The sequence below is a fragment of the Chiloscyllium punctatum genome, chromosome 1, assembly GCF_047496795.1.
Source record: "Chiloscyllium punctatum isolate Juve2018m chromosome 1, sChiPun1.3, whole genome shotgun sequence".
NCBI lineage: Eukaryota > Metazoa > Chordata > Chondrichthyes > Orectolobiformes > Hemiscylliidae > Chiloscyllium > Chiloscyllium punctatum.
The window spans coordinates 8,750,425-8,765,927 of record NC_092739.1 but is presented as its reverse complement, the minus strand read 5'-3'; the positions used below and the strand labels follow the sequence as shown (position 1 = coordinate 8,765,927).

The window sequence follows — 15,503 nt, the reverse complement described above, 5'->3', positions numbered from 1 at the left end:
CCACATCTATTTTTGTGAAAAAAAAATCTTGTTCATCAGTGTCCTTTGGGGAAGGAAACTACTGGTCTGACCTTAGACTCCAGACCCCCTGCAACGTGATTGATGCTTAACTGCCCTCTCGGCAATTAGGGATGAGCAATAAATGCTATCCTAGCCTGTGATGATCACATCATGTGAAAGAAAAAAATATTTTGTAAGGATTTTCTCTTCTTTTTCTATTCTTTTTAAATGCTATTAGCTTGCAATGTCTCTCAGTTCTGATTAAAGATATGCATCTGAAATGTCAACCTATCTGTACCCTCTCCAAATGCAACTTGATCTGCTGGATGTGTGAGGCCTTTTTTCTAAATAAAAAAAACATGCTACTGCTTTTGAGAATGAACTCTTAAAACCCTGAACTTACATTACACACAGTTTAAATGGAAAATCCCTCTAGATTAATCAACAATCCCTGATTGTAAACACTTACATTCTCAAGGGATAATCTTCATAGGTTATTTACAAAGTTCAATTAAGTTGTGCTACTATGCCTGTCTGATGCTCACAAGTCCCAGGAAACTAGGAGTTACTTGGATATCTAAGAAAAAAGCCAATGTTGTACTTGGCACCTCTAATCCTTCACAGTAACAATGGTTATTGCGGAGTTTGGTAATTACCTCTGTATCCCATTTGGTGCACTGTCCTTTTATTCATTTCTTCCTGGGCTGTTAGCATCACTGGCTAGGTCAGCATTTATCTTCTATCCCTAACTACCCTTGAGCCACTCTCCTTCACTGCTGTAGTGCGACATAACAGTACTTCGTGCACAGTGACCAACTAGTGGACAAATGGCAATTTATTATTTGGAAGGGAACTTTCAGGTGATGCTGCTCCACATGCCTGCTGCTCTTGTCCTTCTAGGTGATAGAGTTTTCAGCTTTGGACAGTGCAGATAAAGGTACACTGGCACACGCAGAAAGCACAGCTGGATGATATCATTGGGTTTCATCACTTATCAAGGGTAGCCTTTCCCCCTCCAAGCACTGATATCTACATGATTTCTTTCAATGTATTCCACCTCTGCAACCAATTCATTTGTCGGTTGTTAAGTAGAGCAATAAACTGAACACTTTTTAGATAACTAATCATTGCATAACAAAACCAAGATCAGATTCAATCGCTAATTAAATTAAAACAATGGGGAAAGGTTTAAGAAGAAAGAACTTGTGTTTATGGATAGTTTGCATATTCTTAAAATGACTAAAATCACTCCACAGTCAAATAATTATTGTCATTTTTGGTTTGTAGGCAAACAGGACACCCACCTTACACAACCAATGAATTAAATGATCAGCATATCTGTTACTTTTGGTAGTGTTGAAATATTGAAAATGTAATCAGGAAAACTCCTGCTCTTCTTTTAAGCTAACACAAAGAACCACTAACAAAGACATAGGAGTAGGTTCTCATTTGAATCAGTCATAGAGATGTACAGCATGGAAACAGACCTTTCAGTCCAACTCGTCCATGCCGACTAGATAACCTAACCTAATCTAGTCCCATTTGCCAGCACTTGGCCCATATCCCTGTAAACCTTATCTATTCATGTACCCATCCAGATGCCTTTTAAACGTTGCAATTGTACCAGCCTCTACCACTTCCTGTGGCAGCTCATTCCATACATACACCACCCTCTGCGTGAAAAATTGCCCTTTAGGACCCCTTTAAAATAAGGTTCCTCATGGCAGACTGGTTAGCAAGGTAAGATCTCATGGAATACAGGGAAACTAGCCATTTGGTTTCAGAACTGGCTTGAAGGTAGAAGACAGAAGATGGTGATGGAGGGTTGCTTTTCAGACTGGAGACCTGTGACCAGTGGTGTGCCACAAGGATTGGTGCTGGGTCCAGTGCTTTTCGTCATTTATGCAAATGATTTGGATGTAACCATAGGAGGTACAGTTAGTAAGTTTGTGGAGGACACCAAAATTGGAGGTGTAGTGGACAGCAAAGAAGGTTACTTCATAGTACAACAGGATCTTAATCAGATGGGCCAAATGGACTGAGGAGTGGCAAGTGGAGTTTAATTTAGATAAGTGTGAGGTACTGCATTTTGGAAAGGCAAATCAAGACAGAACTTATACACTTAACATTAAGGTCCTGAGGAGTGTTGCTGAACAAAGAGACTTTGGAGTGCAGGTTCATAGTTTCTTGAATGTGGAGTCACAGGCAGTTAAGATAGGGAAGATAGCATTCGGTATGCTTTCCTCTATTGAACAGACCATTGAGCATAGGAGTTGGGAGATCATATTGCAGCTATACAGGACATTGGTTAGGCCACTTTTGGAATACTGTGTGCAGTTCTGGTTTCCTTCTTATCAGAAGGATGTTGTGAAACTTGAAATGGTTCAGAAAAGATGTCTGTGTAGAGTTTGCACATTCTCCCAGAGTCTGTGGGTTTTCTCTGGATGGTCTGATTTCCTTCCACAAGGTCAGGTGAATTGGCCATGCTAGCTAAACTACTCATATTGTTAGGTGCATTAGTCAGAGGTAAATATAGAGTAAGGGTATGGGTCTTGGCAGGCTACTCTTTGGAGGGTCAGTGTGGACTTGTTGGGCTGAAGGCCTGTTTCCATACTGTAGGAAATCTAATCGAGAAAAAAAAGGATGTTGCCAAGATTGGAGGATATTAGCTACACATGTGGAAGCAGAAAGTGACAGAATAGGAAGATAAGGAAAGAATTTGAACTAATTTGTATTCTTTTCAATGAAAATTGATGGATTAATGGTCTTTGGTTTGGTTTATTATTTAACTTTAACACAGTGAGCCTGTACTTTTCATTGGGTTGCATGTGAATTTCAGTGTAAATTCTTCATTTAACTCAAACTGGTGCATAAAAACAACAAGAAATTTCCGAGGCAAATTACACTGAACAAAAATTAAGTTTTCAAAGTTTTTTTTGCCAGTTTAAAAAGCAGCATGCTAGAAGTTGGCTCTGGCCACAGAATAGTTATACGTTCCTAGACAAAATTAATCCCTCATGGATAAAACTAATCCCTCCTTGTGAGTTTCCATTTAAACATGTCCACCTGTGAGTCTTGAACAGTTCTTAAAATTGAGCATTTAAATTTTTTAAAGGGCTGGTAGGGACTTGGGAGAAAAAAAACTTTAATTTTAAGTTTGAAATTTTGTATAATTTACCAACAAGCTGACTACTGTACACCAACATAAATAGTAATGTATTTGTACAGTTATTTTAAGGTCATGTCTTTTGAAATCAGCTTATTTACAGCTGGCAAATTAGACCCTAATTAAAAACATTTACTTTTTGTGATAGTTTTTTTTTCTGCTGTATGATTACTACCTGATTATCACTGTAAATGTAACAAGATATGTAATTATTGTTGTGCTGTAAATGCCAAAAAAAAACTTACAAGTTTGAAATTTAAATTTTAATGAAATATTTATTTAAAATAGCTTATTGTCTCAGTTAAAATATCAGACCATGGGATGTAAACAGTAAAGTCACTCTTATCCATTCTCTCATTACAAGCACACACACACACACACACACACACACACACACACACAGACACACACAGAGGTGGGAGAGGTTAAGAAAACATGGTAACTTCAGCCATATAAAAACTGAACACAAATTGTTGTCGTCAGTTGCATCACAAACCAGCTGTCATAGGATGTTCATTGGCCATGCTAAAATATCCAATTGTTAGATCAACTTAGCAAAACTGAGCTTACAAGCACATGCTATTACACTTCTAAAGTGGTTATTGTTGCAAGTATTTTAGGTTTAAAGATTGGAAGGTAAATTCAAGTATTCCAAATGCAAGTCTCCTGATTCAAGGTTTCCCTTTCAAAAAAAACTTCTTGCCACCCCTCTCCACAGAAATGCAAGAGTTATTATCAAGCTTCAAAAGGATTAAAGCAATATATAACCCTGCTTCTCTTGCTTGAACACATGCTGAATCGAAATTTTATCAAGAGGACCTGCAAAAAAAATTATTTTCCTCTCAGACTTAGAGTCAAGCATTTAAGATATTACATAAAAGCTGTCTCCAAAAATTACAAATTGCAAAGTTACTCTGAACTGAGAGTACATATACAATCACCAGCAGGTTTCAAGGTTAGCAGCAATTGGGAAATTAGACTGGAAGTGATTCTGTCCAATGCCAAATGCGAATCTAATTTGCCATCCCACCTCTAACCCTATTTCAAGCTAAATATTACTGTAAAGAGAGACATGTTGCCAAAGCTTTGCATCTTGCATTCACAGCATATATAGTAGATTGCCAATTTTTTTAAAAAACAGCAATTTATATTACAGGAGCAAAGGATTCTGATTGGTTGCAGGTTGACTTTGATTGATAGAAGAAAGCAATAGAAAATTACAGACTCCTAAGCTCCAGGCAGATCCATAAAAAGAGTGTTCAATGATTCATTTTGTTAGCAGATAATTGGGTCCTGCATAAGAATGTATGTTGCTTCTAACAAATGTAAATGACCCACATTGAGAGCTCAACTGATTATCTTAAATTGGTTCATAGTGCAACTATTAGCTCACTTTGGATTGTTCAGCAAGGCTGCCCAATAACATTATCACACCTAAAAGTAGATTTCATGTTTTGGGTTTTGCAAGTGCAGCCAGTTGAATATGATTAGTATTGCTTATTAAAAATACCTAAAGGAAACCAAATGAAGCTCAATAAGTAATTGAAGTTTAATGTCTAAATCTTAATATAGTAAATCAAATAGCAGTAAATAATCCTATAAAGTTAATATTTGGCCCACAGTGGGTATAACAATCATATAGTGACCTATTGCTTTACAGCCACAATTGAAAAAACTCCCTCTTTGAGATAATTTGAACAACACATAAAAGCTTGAAAATTAAAATGTTCATAGGGTGGATGAAGAGAGGGGGTAGAGGAATTTATATTGCAGAATAACATGATTTTTTCAAAAGTTTGGATTCACAGATCAAAACATTGAAATTTAAAATTCTAATTGTGTGTTTAAACCTTTTCATGGCCTCACTGTTTCTACCTCTATGACTACTGCCAGCCGACCTGCCTTAGGGAATTCCAACAATTCTGATCCTCCATTTCTTTTGTACCATAATTGGCCATCCGATGGCCAGGCTCTCTGCTCTGGAGCTCCCTTTCTACATTTTACTGCATCTCTATCAAGCTTCACCCCATTTCTTTAAAATGCATCTCTTCAACAAAGCTTTACATCGTCTCTCAATATCTCCTTCCCTGACAAAAAGTCAATTTTTGCTTGATTACCTTTCTGTGAACTGGCTTGCAAAGCTTTTCCATGTTGACGTAACAGAAAATTCTAGCTATTTTTGTCCCGTGAAATCTGTCAAAATCAGTCAGCACCAGAAGTACACGTGTCACCTCCAGGAGGTCACATGAATTTGCCAGAGGTAAAGCACCTGTATAAAATACCTGTGTTCTACTATACATCAGATAACTATCATTATTCTAAAGCAAGATCCAGGAGCAGGCTAGCAGACAGGGTGGGATGGGGCAGGGGATTGTAAATTCAAGTGGGAGTGCTATGTCTATCACCTACCTGCCTCTACTGAATTTTACCAGCAGTATTACATAACCTGCTCACCCTTAAGCCAATTGAGCCTTGTAAGTAGCCATTTAATGGCTTCCTCCTGCAACTACTAGCTCTGGATGGAATCTAGACCACTTAGTAAGGCCAACAGGTGCATAGAAAACCCTGTGTCTTATGAGGGGCACCAACGTCAGCCGGGACACCATCCCAGCCTCTTGATTGCTGGCCACCATCAACTGGGGCTTGGTGTGACCACCCTACATACTGAGTATTCTGGCTGCCGAATACTCCTTGCTGGTTCTGATAGCAGTTCCAGCAGTGACCACTGCTCCCAGTGACAGCTCTGGGAAAGAAATTTTGTTAGGCATTTGACAAAGCAGAAACTGCAACTTTAGACACCTATGGCGGCACGGTGACAGTGGTTAGCACTATTGCCTCACAGCGCCAGAGACCTGGGTTCAATTCCCACCTCGGACAACTGTCTGTGTGGAGTTTGCATATTCTCCCCGTGTCTGCGTGGGTTTCCTCTGGATGTTCCGGTTTCTTCCCACTGTCCAAAGATGTGCAGGTTCAGGTGAATTGGCCATGCTAAATCACCCATAGTAATAGGTGAAGGAGTAAATGTAGGGGAATGGGTCTGGGTGGGTTGCTCTTTGGAGGGTCGGTATGGACTTGTTGGGCTGAAGGATTCTGGATTAGTGGTGCTGGAAGAGCACAGCAGTTCAGGCAGCATCCAAGTAGCTTCGAAATCGACGTTTCGGGCAAAAGCCCTTCATCAGGAATCCTGATGAAGGGCTTTTGCCCGAAACGTCGATTTCGAAGCTACTTGGATGCTGCCTGAACTGCTGTGCTCTTCCAGCACCACTAATCCAGAATCTGGTTTCCAGCATCTGCAGTCATTGTTTTTACCTTGTTGGGCTGAAGGGTCTGTTTCCACACTGTAAGTAATCTAATAGCCTGACAACCATAAAATCTGGTTTTGGTTTCTAGGCTCGTCCTGACTTTCCAACTAGAGAGCTGGACCACCACCTCCATGTTAAATCCTGGGCATTCAAAACAAATGCATTTAAATACAGATAAATTGGTCCCATTAGATCAATTATAATCCATAAATGCTGTGCTGAAATCAATATATAGAACTGTACTCACATGTAAACAAGTATGCAAGTTTTACTTTTAAAAGATAAAATTTGAAATTGTAACACACCTGATATAAAATCCAAGTGAATGGTGTAGTTTCAGTGTTACCAGCCAGAAAAAAAAAATCCTGCTACATACAAGCGTTTAACTTAATCTGATTCTTTGTCAATCTACACTTACTTACTTCCATATCTCTATAAACACTCTTACAAAAATGTTTTATGTCAGAGAGCTGGCATGTAAATTCTGTCATTCAGTGTGACAATTTAAGCAATTAGGCAGGACTATAATGCCAACAGATCTAATCCATTGCTCCAGCTGAAGCACTTAATAATTTAAGCAGCATCTACTCTGAAATAATGCTCATGAACTACAGTACTAATTATCAAATCTAAAATCACTCCCTTTTTAATCACAATCATTAACCATGAAATGTGTGGCACTTACTACAACTCTCAGCACTTGTGGCATTTTAACACTTTGAAAGCTAAATTATCAAATGTAGAATATAATAATTCAGCACAGGTAGAAGAAATGTGCACAGAGATTGAATGAAAAATACTTTTTTAAAAAAATACAAAATTCAGCAGAAAGTCTTTCACAGGCATAGATTTAGTAATATATCTTACTGAAGCAGCAAGACTAAACTAGATGACAATGCTCAGGAGATCACCGGGCAATAACACAAGTTTTATTTTATAAATTCGATTGCATACATGTACTGGAAACTGCACAATTATTTTTCATATTTTCAACATTAATATTAAAATTATTCAGTTGCAAAAGGGCATGAATATATTTTTACCATTTATTCCCTCCGTTCCCTTAACTAAAGGTCAAGTTATCCAGCAACTGGTTGTCACATTTCCACATAGAATGAGTTGCCAATTCGATAGTTTTTCATAGCTGGTTAACGAAGTGGGAGAAGAAAACAAACAAAACGTTCAGTTTTACTTTGTGTGTTGTGCAGACTCCCTCAGTTGGGTAGGAAAACCAGACTGATCCTACTGTACTGAACTTTTGTGCACCAGTTGTTCATCGCTTCTCCCACTTCACTTTTTTAAAAAGAAAGATCAATCTGTTTCAAATATTACACACCACCAAGGACAGATGGGACTTGAAACTGAACCTTTTCCTTGGAGGTAGGGACATTACCATTATGCCACAAGAGCTCTTCTCTTTTGCTGGAGTCAACTTCATGTTGTGTCTCAATGATTGAGTCTACTTGAGAAACAAACAGCCTCATGAATTTAATCATTAAGTTCAGAGATTTTCAAGATAAAGCCTAGCTGGAAGTTGGTAACATGGCAGCCTACATTTACAAAATAGTGAAATTAATACTTTTGCTAACTTAAAAAGGTTATAATTCTAATCAATTAATTAAATTCAAACAAGCTAGAACTACTAAATATTTTTTTCTCAAAAATAATATTGCCATAAATAGGTTCACTATGACTCAGTTACAATATATGATCCTTTCAATTATAGTTTATGACATTAGCTGTAAAATTATTAACATAGTTCTTTGACATTCATTTGATTTTCAGCGGGGTAACGCCTCTGGTAAAATAGGAAAGGAATGTATTAAGTAGTTGTATAAGAATAGCATAAAATATAATTTTCAGCAAAACAAATCGCATTCACTTGAGTTTTCACTCACTGAGAAAACCAGTGGAAAGAAATCCAAGAAATAGGTTGACCATGATAGCCCACCCTTTTCACTCAATCTAGGTTTAAAAAAAACAAAGGTGTCAGCACTGTTACTTCATCTGAAGGCTGATTCCCCACCTCTGCTCTGTTTTCCACTGAGGCACACTTCTACAAATATCGCATGAGACCTTCAGAACCTAAAACAAGCTACATTTGAGTTTCTCTGCCAGCAAACTATTAGGAGTTATTCCCTACCTCTGTCTGAAACATGATTAAGCTGTGAACTAACATCAGGCAGTATCAGCTCACTTCCTATAAACATGAGTTCAACAGTACAAAACAACCAACAGATTATTGCAAATTGGCATTTAAAGACAACAAGACAGCTGATTTTAGAAAAGTATTTTACTATTTTACAAAACAAGCTAAATTAAAGTACAGGGAATCCTTAATGTGTATTTGTCTGCTCTATATGAAATGTGTGTTTAAAACTGTGACTGGGGAATCAAAGTGACACTGATATCCACCCCTTTCCTTAGTATCTTTGTTAATTAATTTATGGAATGTGAGAATCACGGCAAGGCCACTGAGAATAAAATTTCAATTATGACATATTATTCAGCTGTGTTCAAAATTGTATACTGCTTGGCATCATGATTAACTTTTTGCAACAAGATATCTATGGAAATTATCATTTTACACGTTGTGCTAACAGGTCCTGTCCCATTGGTGCCATGGAGGTCATTCAACCCAAAATAATTAAAGAATACTTTGATCAGGACAAACTGCAAACAAATTTGACAACGATAATAGAAGCATTAAAAATGTGATGAATCAAGATTAGACGTAAGAAATGAAAGTGCAGCATGTCAACCAAGGATATTTTGGATGCTTTACCAGAAATGATTTCCCTCTGTGTAATGGTTTTACGGGTTTTGCTAAAAAGATTGTGTGTTGAGTAGCAAATGTCTTACTTTCTGTAATGTTGCAAAGAAAATAATCTCACCATACATCACTGTTCTGCACAATTATTATCAAACAGAATTTTTCCCTGAAATCTAAAACTAAAATAAAGTACAGTAAATTACTATTTACAAGTTTGATGATGAGACATGTAAACCTCTTAAAACAAGAGCTGCTTGATTAACTGACATAATTATGAAATTCAGAAGCAGAGCCCAAGATTTATAAAATGCTGTACTTGCAGCAGAATACAGAGGTATTTAAATTTAATGTTCAAGATTGAACATTTACAACTACCCTCAGTGATTCTTGATGTTAATTTCTGTCAATCAGAAAACCGGTAACTTCTGAACACTACTGTTCACCATAGCTGTTCTCTGTCACAGAAAAAAAATCTAATTATCCAAATATATTAATATGAATGAATTTATTGATACACATTATGACCCTGAACTGTAAACAACCAAGATATTTACAAAGCATTAGTGAATTAAAACAACAGCACTCATCAGCAATGATCCTAGACTTTCAGCAAAGTTGTCACCCAAATTTCTAGTCAACAAGCCAAAATATTTCATCGTTGGCAATATTACTGACATAAATATAAAATTTTGAAAAGTGAAATTGCAACTTTTAAAAGGATAATATTTGATATTATTTCGTTGTCGAGGGTCACGAATCCTGAACTTAGAGTTCTTGAATCCTTTGCACTTCTGATGTAATTTTGAACCAGAGGCAAATATATGTCAATATTGCTTGGTTCTATAGTCACGTGCAAAATTAAAAACTATTATCAAATACAAACATACAATTTTGTTTTAAAAACAGTCCTATGTAGAATTGACTATTTAGAGCTTAGGGAAATATTTTCTGTGAATTAACTGAATATACATATATAAAAATAACAGTAAACATCTTAAAATTATAATTTGAAATGCAACTTAATTCAAACAACCTATCTTCAAGGATGTATGTCAACTCCTATGTCAATCAAGTCAGCACATAAAATAGTAAAGGATAATTAAAATGAACTTGAACAGCACATTAATTCAACATTACTGTACTTGTTAGTTGTGGATGAATTGGCAGAAAGGTAAGCTGTCCATTCTGTAACACATGCAATTGTTTCATTGAAGTGGAGAGATCATGATAAACCAATAACGTGCTAAAACACCATGATATTGAGTTTACAGAATATTTTCATACATAGTAAATTAGAAACTCATGTAATATCTAAATATGAGGAGGTATATTACAGAAACAACTGTATATACTTCCATAATATTGTTGTGAGGTATTTTTAATTATTTATTTTTAATCTGGATGATTACCTCAAATATGTTTCCTGCAAAGTAGAGACATGTAGCAGCTGGAAATGATAAGGAAATAGTTAACCAGCAGGAATTTGTCGGATTGCAGTTTAATCAACGGGCTCTTCTGACACATAAACAATGAAATAAATCCTAAGTAACTATGGGAATCAGAAGGCTGAGATTGAATTACATACTTCAGCTTATTTACCATTGGATAACTGAAAAGAACCTGAATAGTTTTTAAAAATTGTTTTAGCTGTGTTCCACTCATATGTTGCAACCATCCTCAAAACATTTAACAATTCAAGCAGTCTGAAAACACACAAGAAACCACAACTTGTTGCTACGTCTGACTGAATCAATAAGAAAATGCCTAACCTGAAGTTTTCGAAGTTCATTTGTTTTGCAACAAAGCATTTCAAGTTTTTATCATCATGTTACTGCCAAATTTTCAGTTTCTATATATTATTTCATACCATCTGATAACCATTTAAAATTTATCCAATGCCATGCATATCATAAATGGAGATTTGTTCTACATAGGTCAAAATACCTCACTGCATAAAACGTTTCAAATTTATCAAAGCAAAATGTTGAGTCGCAGAAGATTCCATTTGCCTCAAGAAGGTATAATAGTAGCTTAAAATATTCAAAACAGCTAATAATGCAAGAATGTAAAACTATTGGGGAAAATAGTTACATGCTATACTTTTCTAAGTGGAATTTCTAAATTATAATTTTCTAGTACAGCAATTTTGCACGGGCAACGGCACATCCTGCCTAAACTGGCACATATCAACATCAAAAATACAAATGAGTTGCCTTAAGTAATAAAATAACATACATGGCATTTCCTGCATAACTGACTAATTAAAGGTATAAGCAACATGGCAGCATTATTTCCAGATTACAGATTAACACCAATTTGAACTAATTGAACAAAATACATTGAGATTCAAGAACTCACCGTGACATTTTCTCAGGAATGTATCCTTGCAGTAGGTAGCCATCATTTCTTCCCGGGGATATGGAACTCTGTGGTGTGACAGGGTGAGACTTCCAAGATCCAAGAACAGTGCATACAGGAGTAATTAAATTCAAAAGCTGATTTCGCTGTTCTCTCATAAAAGGGCAAGGCACAGAAATTGTGCCACTGGCTCCAATTCGGTAATGAAATGATTGTCCAGTTGAATTAACACCGATGATGGTGGATGGAACTGAACAATTGGCTTGGCAGTACCCTTCATCATTTGGCTCCTGTTTGATCACTGTTGTCAGGTTGGGTTGCAAAAATGTATCATGTTCATAACTAGAGTTAGAGGAGGATGTGGGGATCCCCAAAACCCCATAAAGGTCAAAGGTGTCTCCATAACCTGCCTTTGCATCAATCAATTGATGTGCAATTTCTGAACAAGGATTATCTGAAACTTGACTAGAATACATTGAGTTCAGACAAGTGGTTTCATTCATCTCGCATTTTAGAGGCATTGAGAACATTGTATTAGATAAGTCTGAACTCCCTCTACTAAGAAAACATGCCCCACCAAAATCACTGTCTACTTCAGTTTTCATAAACTGAGCAGGATTGACGTTGTTAATTGGTCCTGGGTCTAAGCATTCATCTTTTGTTTTTTCATCCTTAAATACTTTAATTTCCTCATGTTTTTGATTTCCTGCTCTTGGGTTCTGATTGGGATTGAGGATCATTCTTGGTTCAGCAGCAGGGCTAGAAGTAGAGTAGCGCAGATTATTTACAGCAGGGCTGGAGACAGAAGAGGCCATGCTGTTGTTGTTAGGGCTAGACAAAATGTTATTATTAGCAGATACAGAAAGAGGAGAAGCAAGATTACTAGGAGTAGAAAGAGGAGAGCTCATGTTATTGGGACTGGAAACTGAAGAATGCAGGTTACTGATATTGGCAGGACTGGAGATAGAAGAGCCCAAACTGTTCATATTGCTAGGACTAGATATGCTGACACTATTTATCTTAATAGGACTGGAGATAGCACAATGAACATCACTTAGGCTAGTGGTAGAAGCACTTAAATTATTGATATTGTCAGGGCTAGAGATGGAAGATCCCAGATTGCTAACAGTATCAGGACTGGATAGAGCTAAGTAATTTATTTTAGCAGGACTAGGGACACAAGAGTTAATATTAGTAGGACTTGACACTGAAGACCCCAAATTATTAAAATTTACAGGGCTAGAGATGCATGAACCCTGACTGTTTCTTCCAGGGCTTGAGGAAGAGGAGCATCGTCTCATCCCTCGCTGTAATACGATAGCATTAACCTTTTCCTCCTGAAGGTTCAGTTCATGTCCACCAATTTCTGTAATATTGCTAGACCTTCCCTCCATTTGATCAGGTTGCATATTGTAGTTAAACTCACCCCCCATTTCTTTTGCAGAATTCATATACAAACCCATAGACTCAGCAACAGTTTTTGAGAGTTCTTTAGCAGATCCTAGAGTGCATTTTGGATCTGAAGCAAAAAAACCAAGGTGCTGATCTTGGTGTTGCACTTGATAATGAGGCTGATGCTGAAGGACTGGAGAGACCTCCTGACTCCTTTCTCCATCACCATTCTTCACAACTGGAGGTATGCAACTAACATTGAGGACAGTCATTGTCTTATTGTCACAGGTATCATTCTGATCTCTTCCAACATTCAAGGTCGATTTGTTTAGACTCCACTGTCTTCCAATATTCATTACTTCAGGGTAGTCAATATATCCTTTGGTTTCCATTGCTGTTTCTTTAACACCTACAACACAATTGAATTGTATTTTAAAAAGAATAGACTCTGTTCCATTTCAAGTAGAAAACATATCTGTGCGAGAATAATAATTCATAAAATAAACTTACAATTTGTATTAATCGACAGCAAACATATTAAGAAATCCAAATTAAATGTATACTTATATCCTAATGTATTTAAGAATTAAACTTTAATCATTCGTTGCAGACAGTAAGCATTCTATATAGCGTTGACTTTGAGGCAAGAGTGCGTAATTAACTCGGGATAATCTATCGAAAGTTGCCTGTTAATGAAAGAGCTGTAAACGAATAATTGTGAGATTAATGAAGTGGCATTCCTGATATTTAGAATGTTTTTAATGCAAGTGAAAAAAAAATGCAGCTGGTGTACAACATAGTGAAGCCAAATATTATTTTGCAATGTAGATGATGACAGAGGGAGAATATTTAAACACGCATACATGTGTACATCACTCCGACTCGAAACATAATTATGAGGTTAATAGCAAAAGATGATGTGCACCAAGACAAAACCACGAAAAACAAAAGCTTACTAAATACTCTATTCTCAAATTATGCAACTTTACTTCCTTTTGCGGCTCAAAAGTTTGAATAACTCGACAATACAGTTCGCGTCAGGTGTAATGTTACATAAACACTCCTGTCCAACAGTACCCTGGAGGATTTTACGGCAGGGACCACTGTTCTCCCCACTTTCCTCGCAGAAGAGCCAGTTAATCCCCGGGCTGGTTGACAGGTTTACACCAAGTGAACCGTAGCACCAGGGCACTCTGCAAATCCACAGGCTCGTTCCTGCCGGACCGCCTGGATTCGCCCTAACTCTCCAGTCTACATTCTCAATCCTTTCGTCTCACTCGTGATTCTCGCCTCAGCCCTAACGCTGAACAGACGGCGGCTGCAGGCTTCAATTACAAGTCCAGTCTTCTTGTCAATAACGGAGCAAAAACATTAATTAAACTGTCAGCGATGCCTTATTTTAACGCTGTTTTCTGCGACTCACCCCTGCCCTCAGACGGCTCGTTTTGACAGCTTTTTTTCAGCTGCCTGCTGCAGGGCCATTCACATCAAAGCTAGAACACGGAGGCATGATGTTGCTCAAAATATACATGCAGTGTATACATTGTGAGCGAGTGAGTGAATTATTTTCAGCAGAAAAGGGGAGGGAATGATTCGGGGAGGGGCGCCCCTCTTGGACCTGCTCGTTGACTGGAGAGGGTGGCTGGGGCGTCCCGCCCACCGGCAGCGCTGATTGGCCACGGGCGCCCCGGGGGCCGGTCCCTTTAGCACACGGGAGGGAAGGGGGGGGAGGGGGTAAAGGAGGCGCCCGCGCTCTCATTGGCCGGACGGACCGTCTGTCATTCAGCCCGAACGAGTGGGGCGGGGTGTCAGGTCTGCCGCAAGTCGCGAGCTTGGGGCTCCGGAGGGAGCGCGAGAGCGAGCCTGAGCGCCGGTGAACTTTCCCCCCTCCACCCACCCCGGGTCGCAGCCAACCGTCCACTGGCCGCGCGCCCAACCGTCACCCTCCCTCCCCTCCCGCCGTAACCTGACTGTGAGAGCGTGCTCGAGCCACCTGCAGACGCTCACTCCAATAAATATAACTGCTGCAACTGAAAATATATTAAATATATTGTCAGGAAGGAGGCGGGGAAGGGTGCGGGGAGAATATCTGGTAAGACTCCACCCGGCTGACGCAATGTTAAAAAAAAACGCGACGATTATCCTTTGGTTGGTGGAAGGTTTTAGTTTTTTTTATATATATATATAAAACGCTTAAGTGAAAACCACCATTTTCGTGCAAAGCTTTTTTCTCGACACTAGAGTGGTATCTGCATTCTTTCTATGAAGAAAGCGGTTTTCAGAATCTGTTTCCCCCTCCTCCCCGCCCCCTTCTCTCTTTTTTTTTGGTCCTTAAATCGTCACGGGAGAAAAGTTGAAGTTGTGAGGTTTTTTTTTAATGAAATGAAAGCCCGAGCTAATGGTGTCGGGAGAGAGGCGATGCACGTTTTAAAATCCTGTTTCTCCAGGGAAAGGTCAATCTGCGCAACGCCTCACTTGACGGGCTGACTTTCCCAAGGTTTTATTTTTAAAC

General features: G+C 38.2%; 1 protein-coding gene across 3 annotated transcripts in view; it reads right to left on the bottom strand.

Moving 5' to 3' along the window:
* The window catches only part of nr3c2 (nuclear receptor subfamily 3, group C, member 2), a 321,123-nt gene that overhangs the window by 305,022 nt on the left and 598 nt on the right, over positions 1-15,503 (bottom strand). Inside the window, exons 1-2 of one of the 3 annotated variants that reach the window (XM_072566818.1) lie at positions 14,415-14,696; positions 11,600-13,400 (exon numbers count right to left, since the gene is read on the bottom strand). In XM_072566818.1, coding sequence (XP_072422919.1) covers positions 11,600-13,383 — 1,784 coding nt within the window. In that variant the 5' untranslated portion in view covers positions 13,384-13,400; positions 14,415-14,696. Of the gene's footprint in view, positions 1-11,599; positions 13,401-14,068; positions 14,191-14,414; positions 14,697-15,503 lie in introns of those variants that run through there. The other 2 variants (XM_072567476.1, XM_072567406.1) reach the window with 2 other exon arrangements.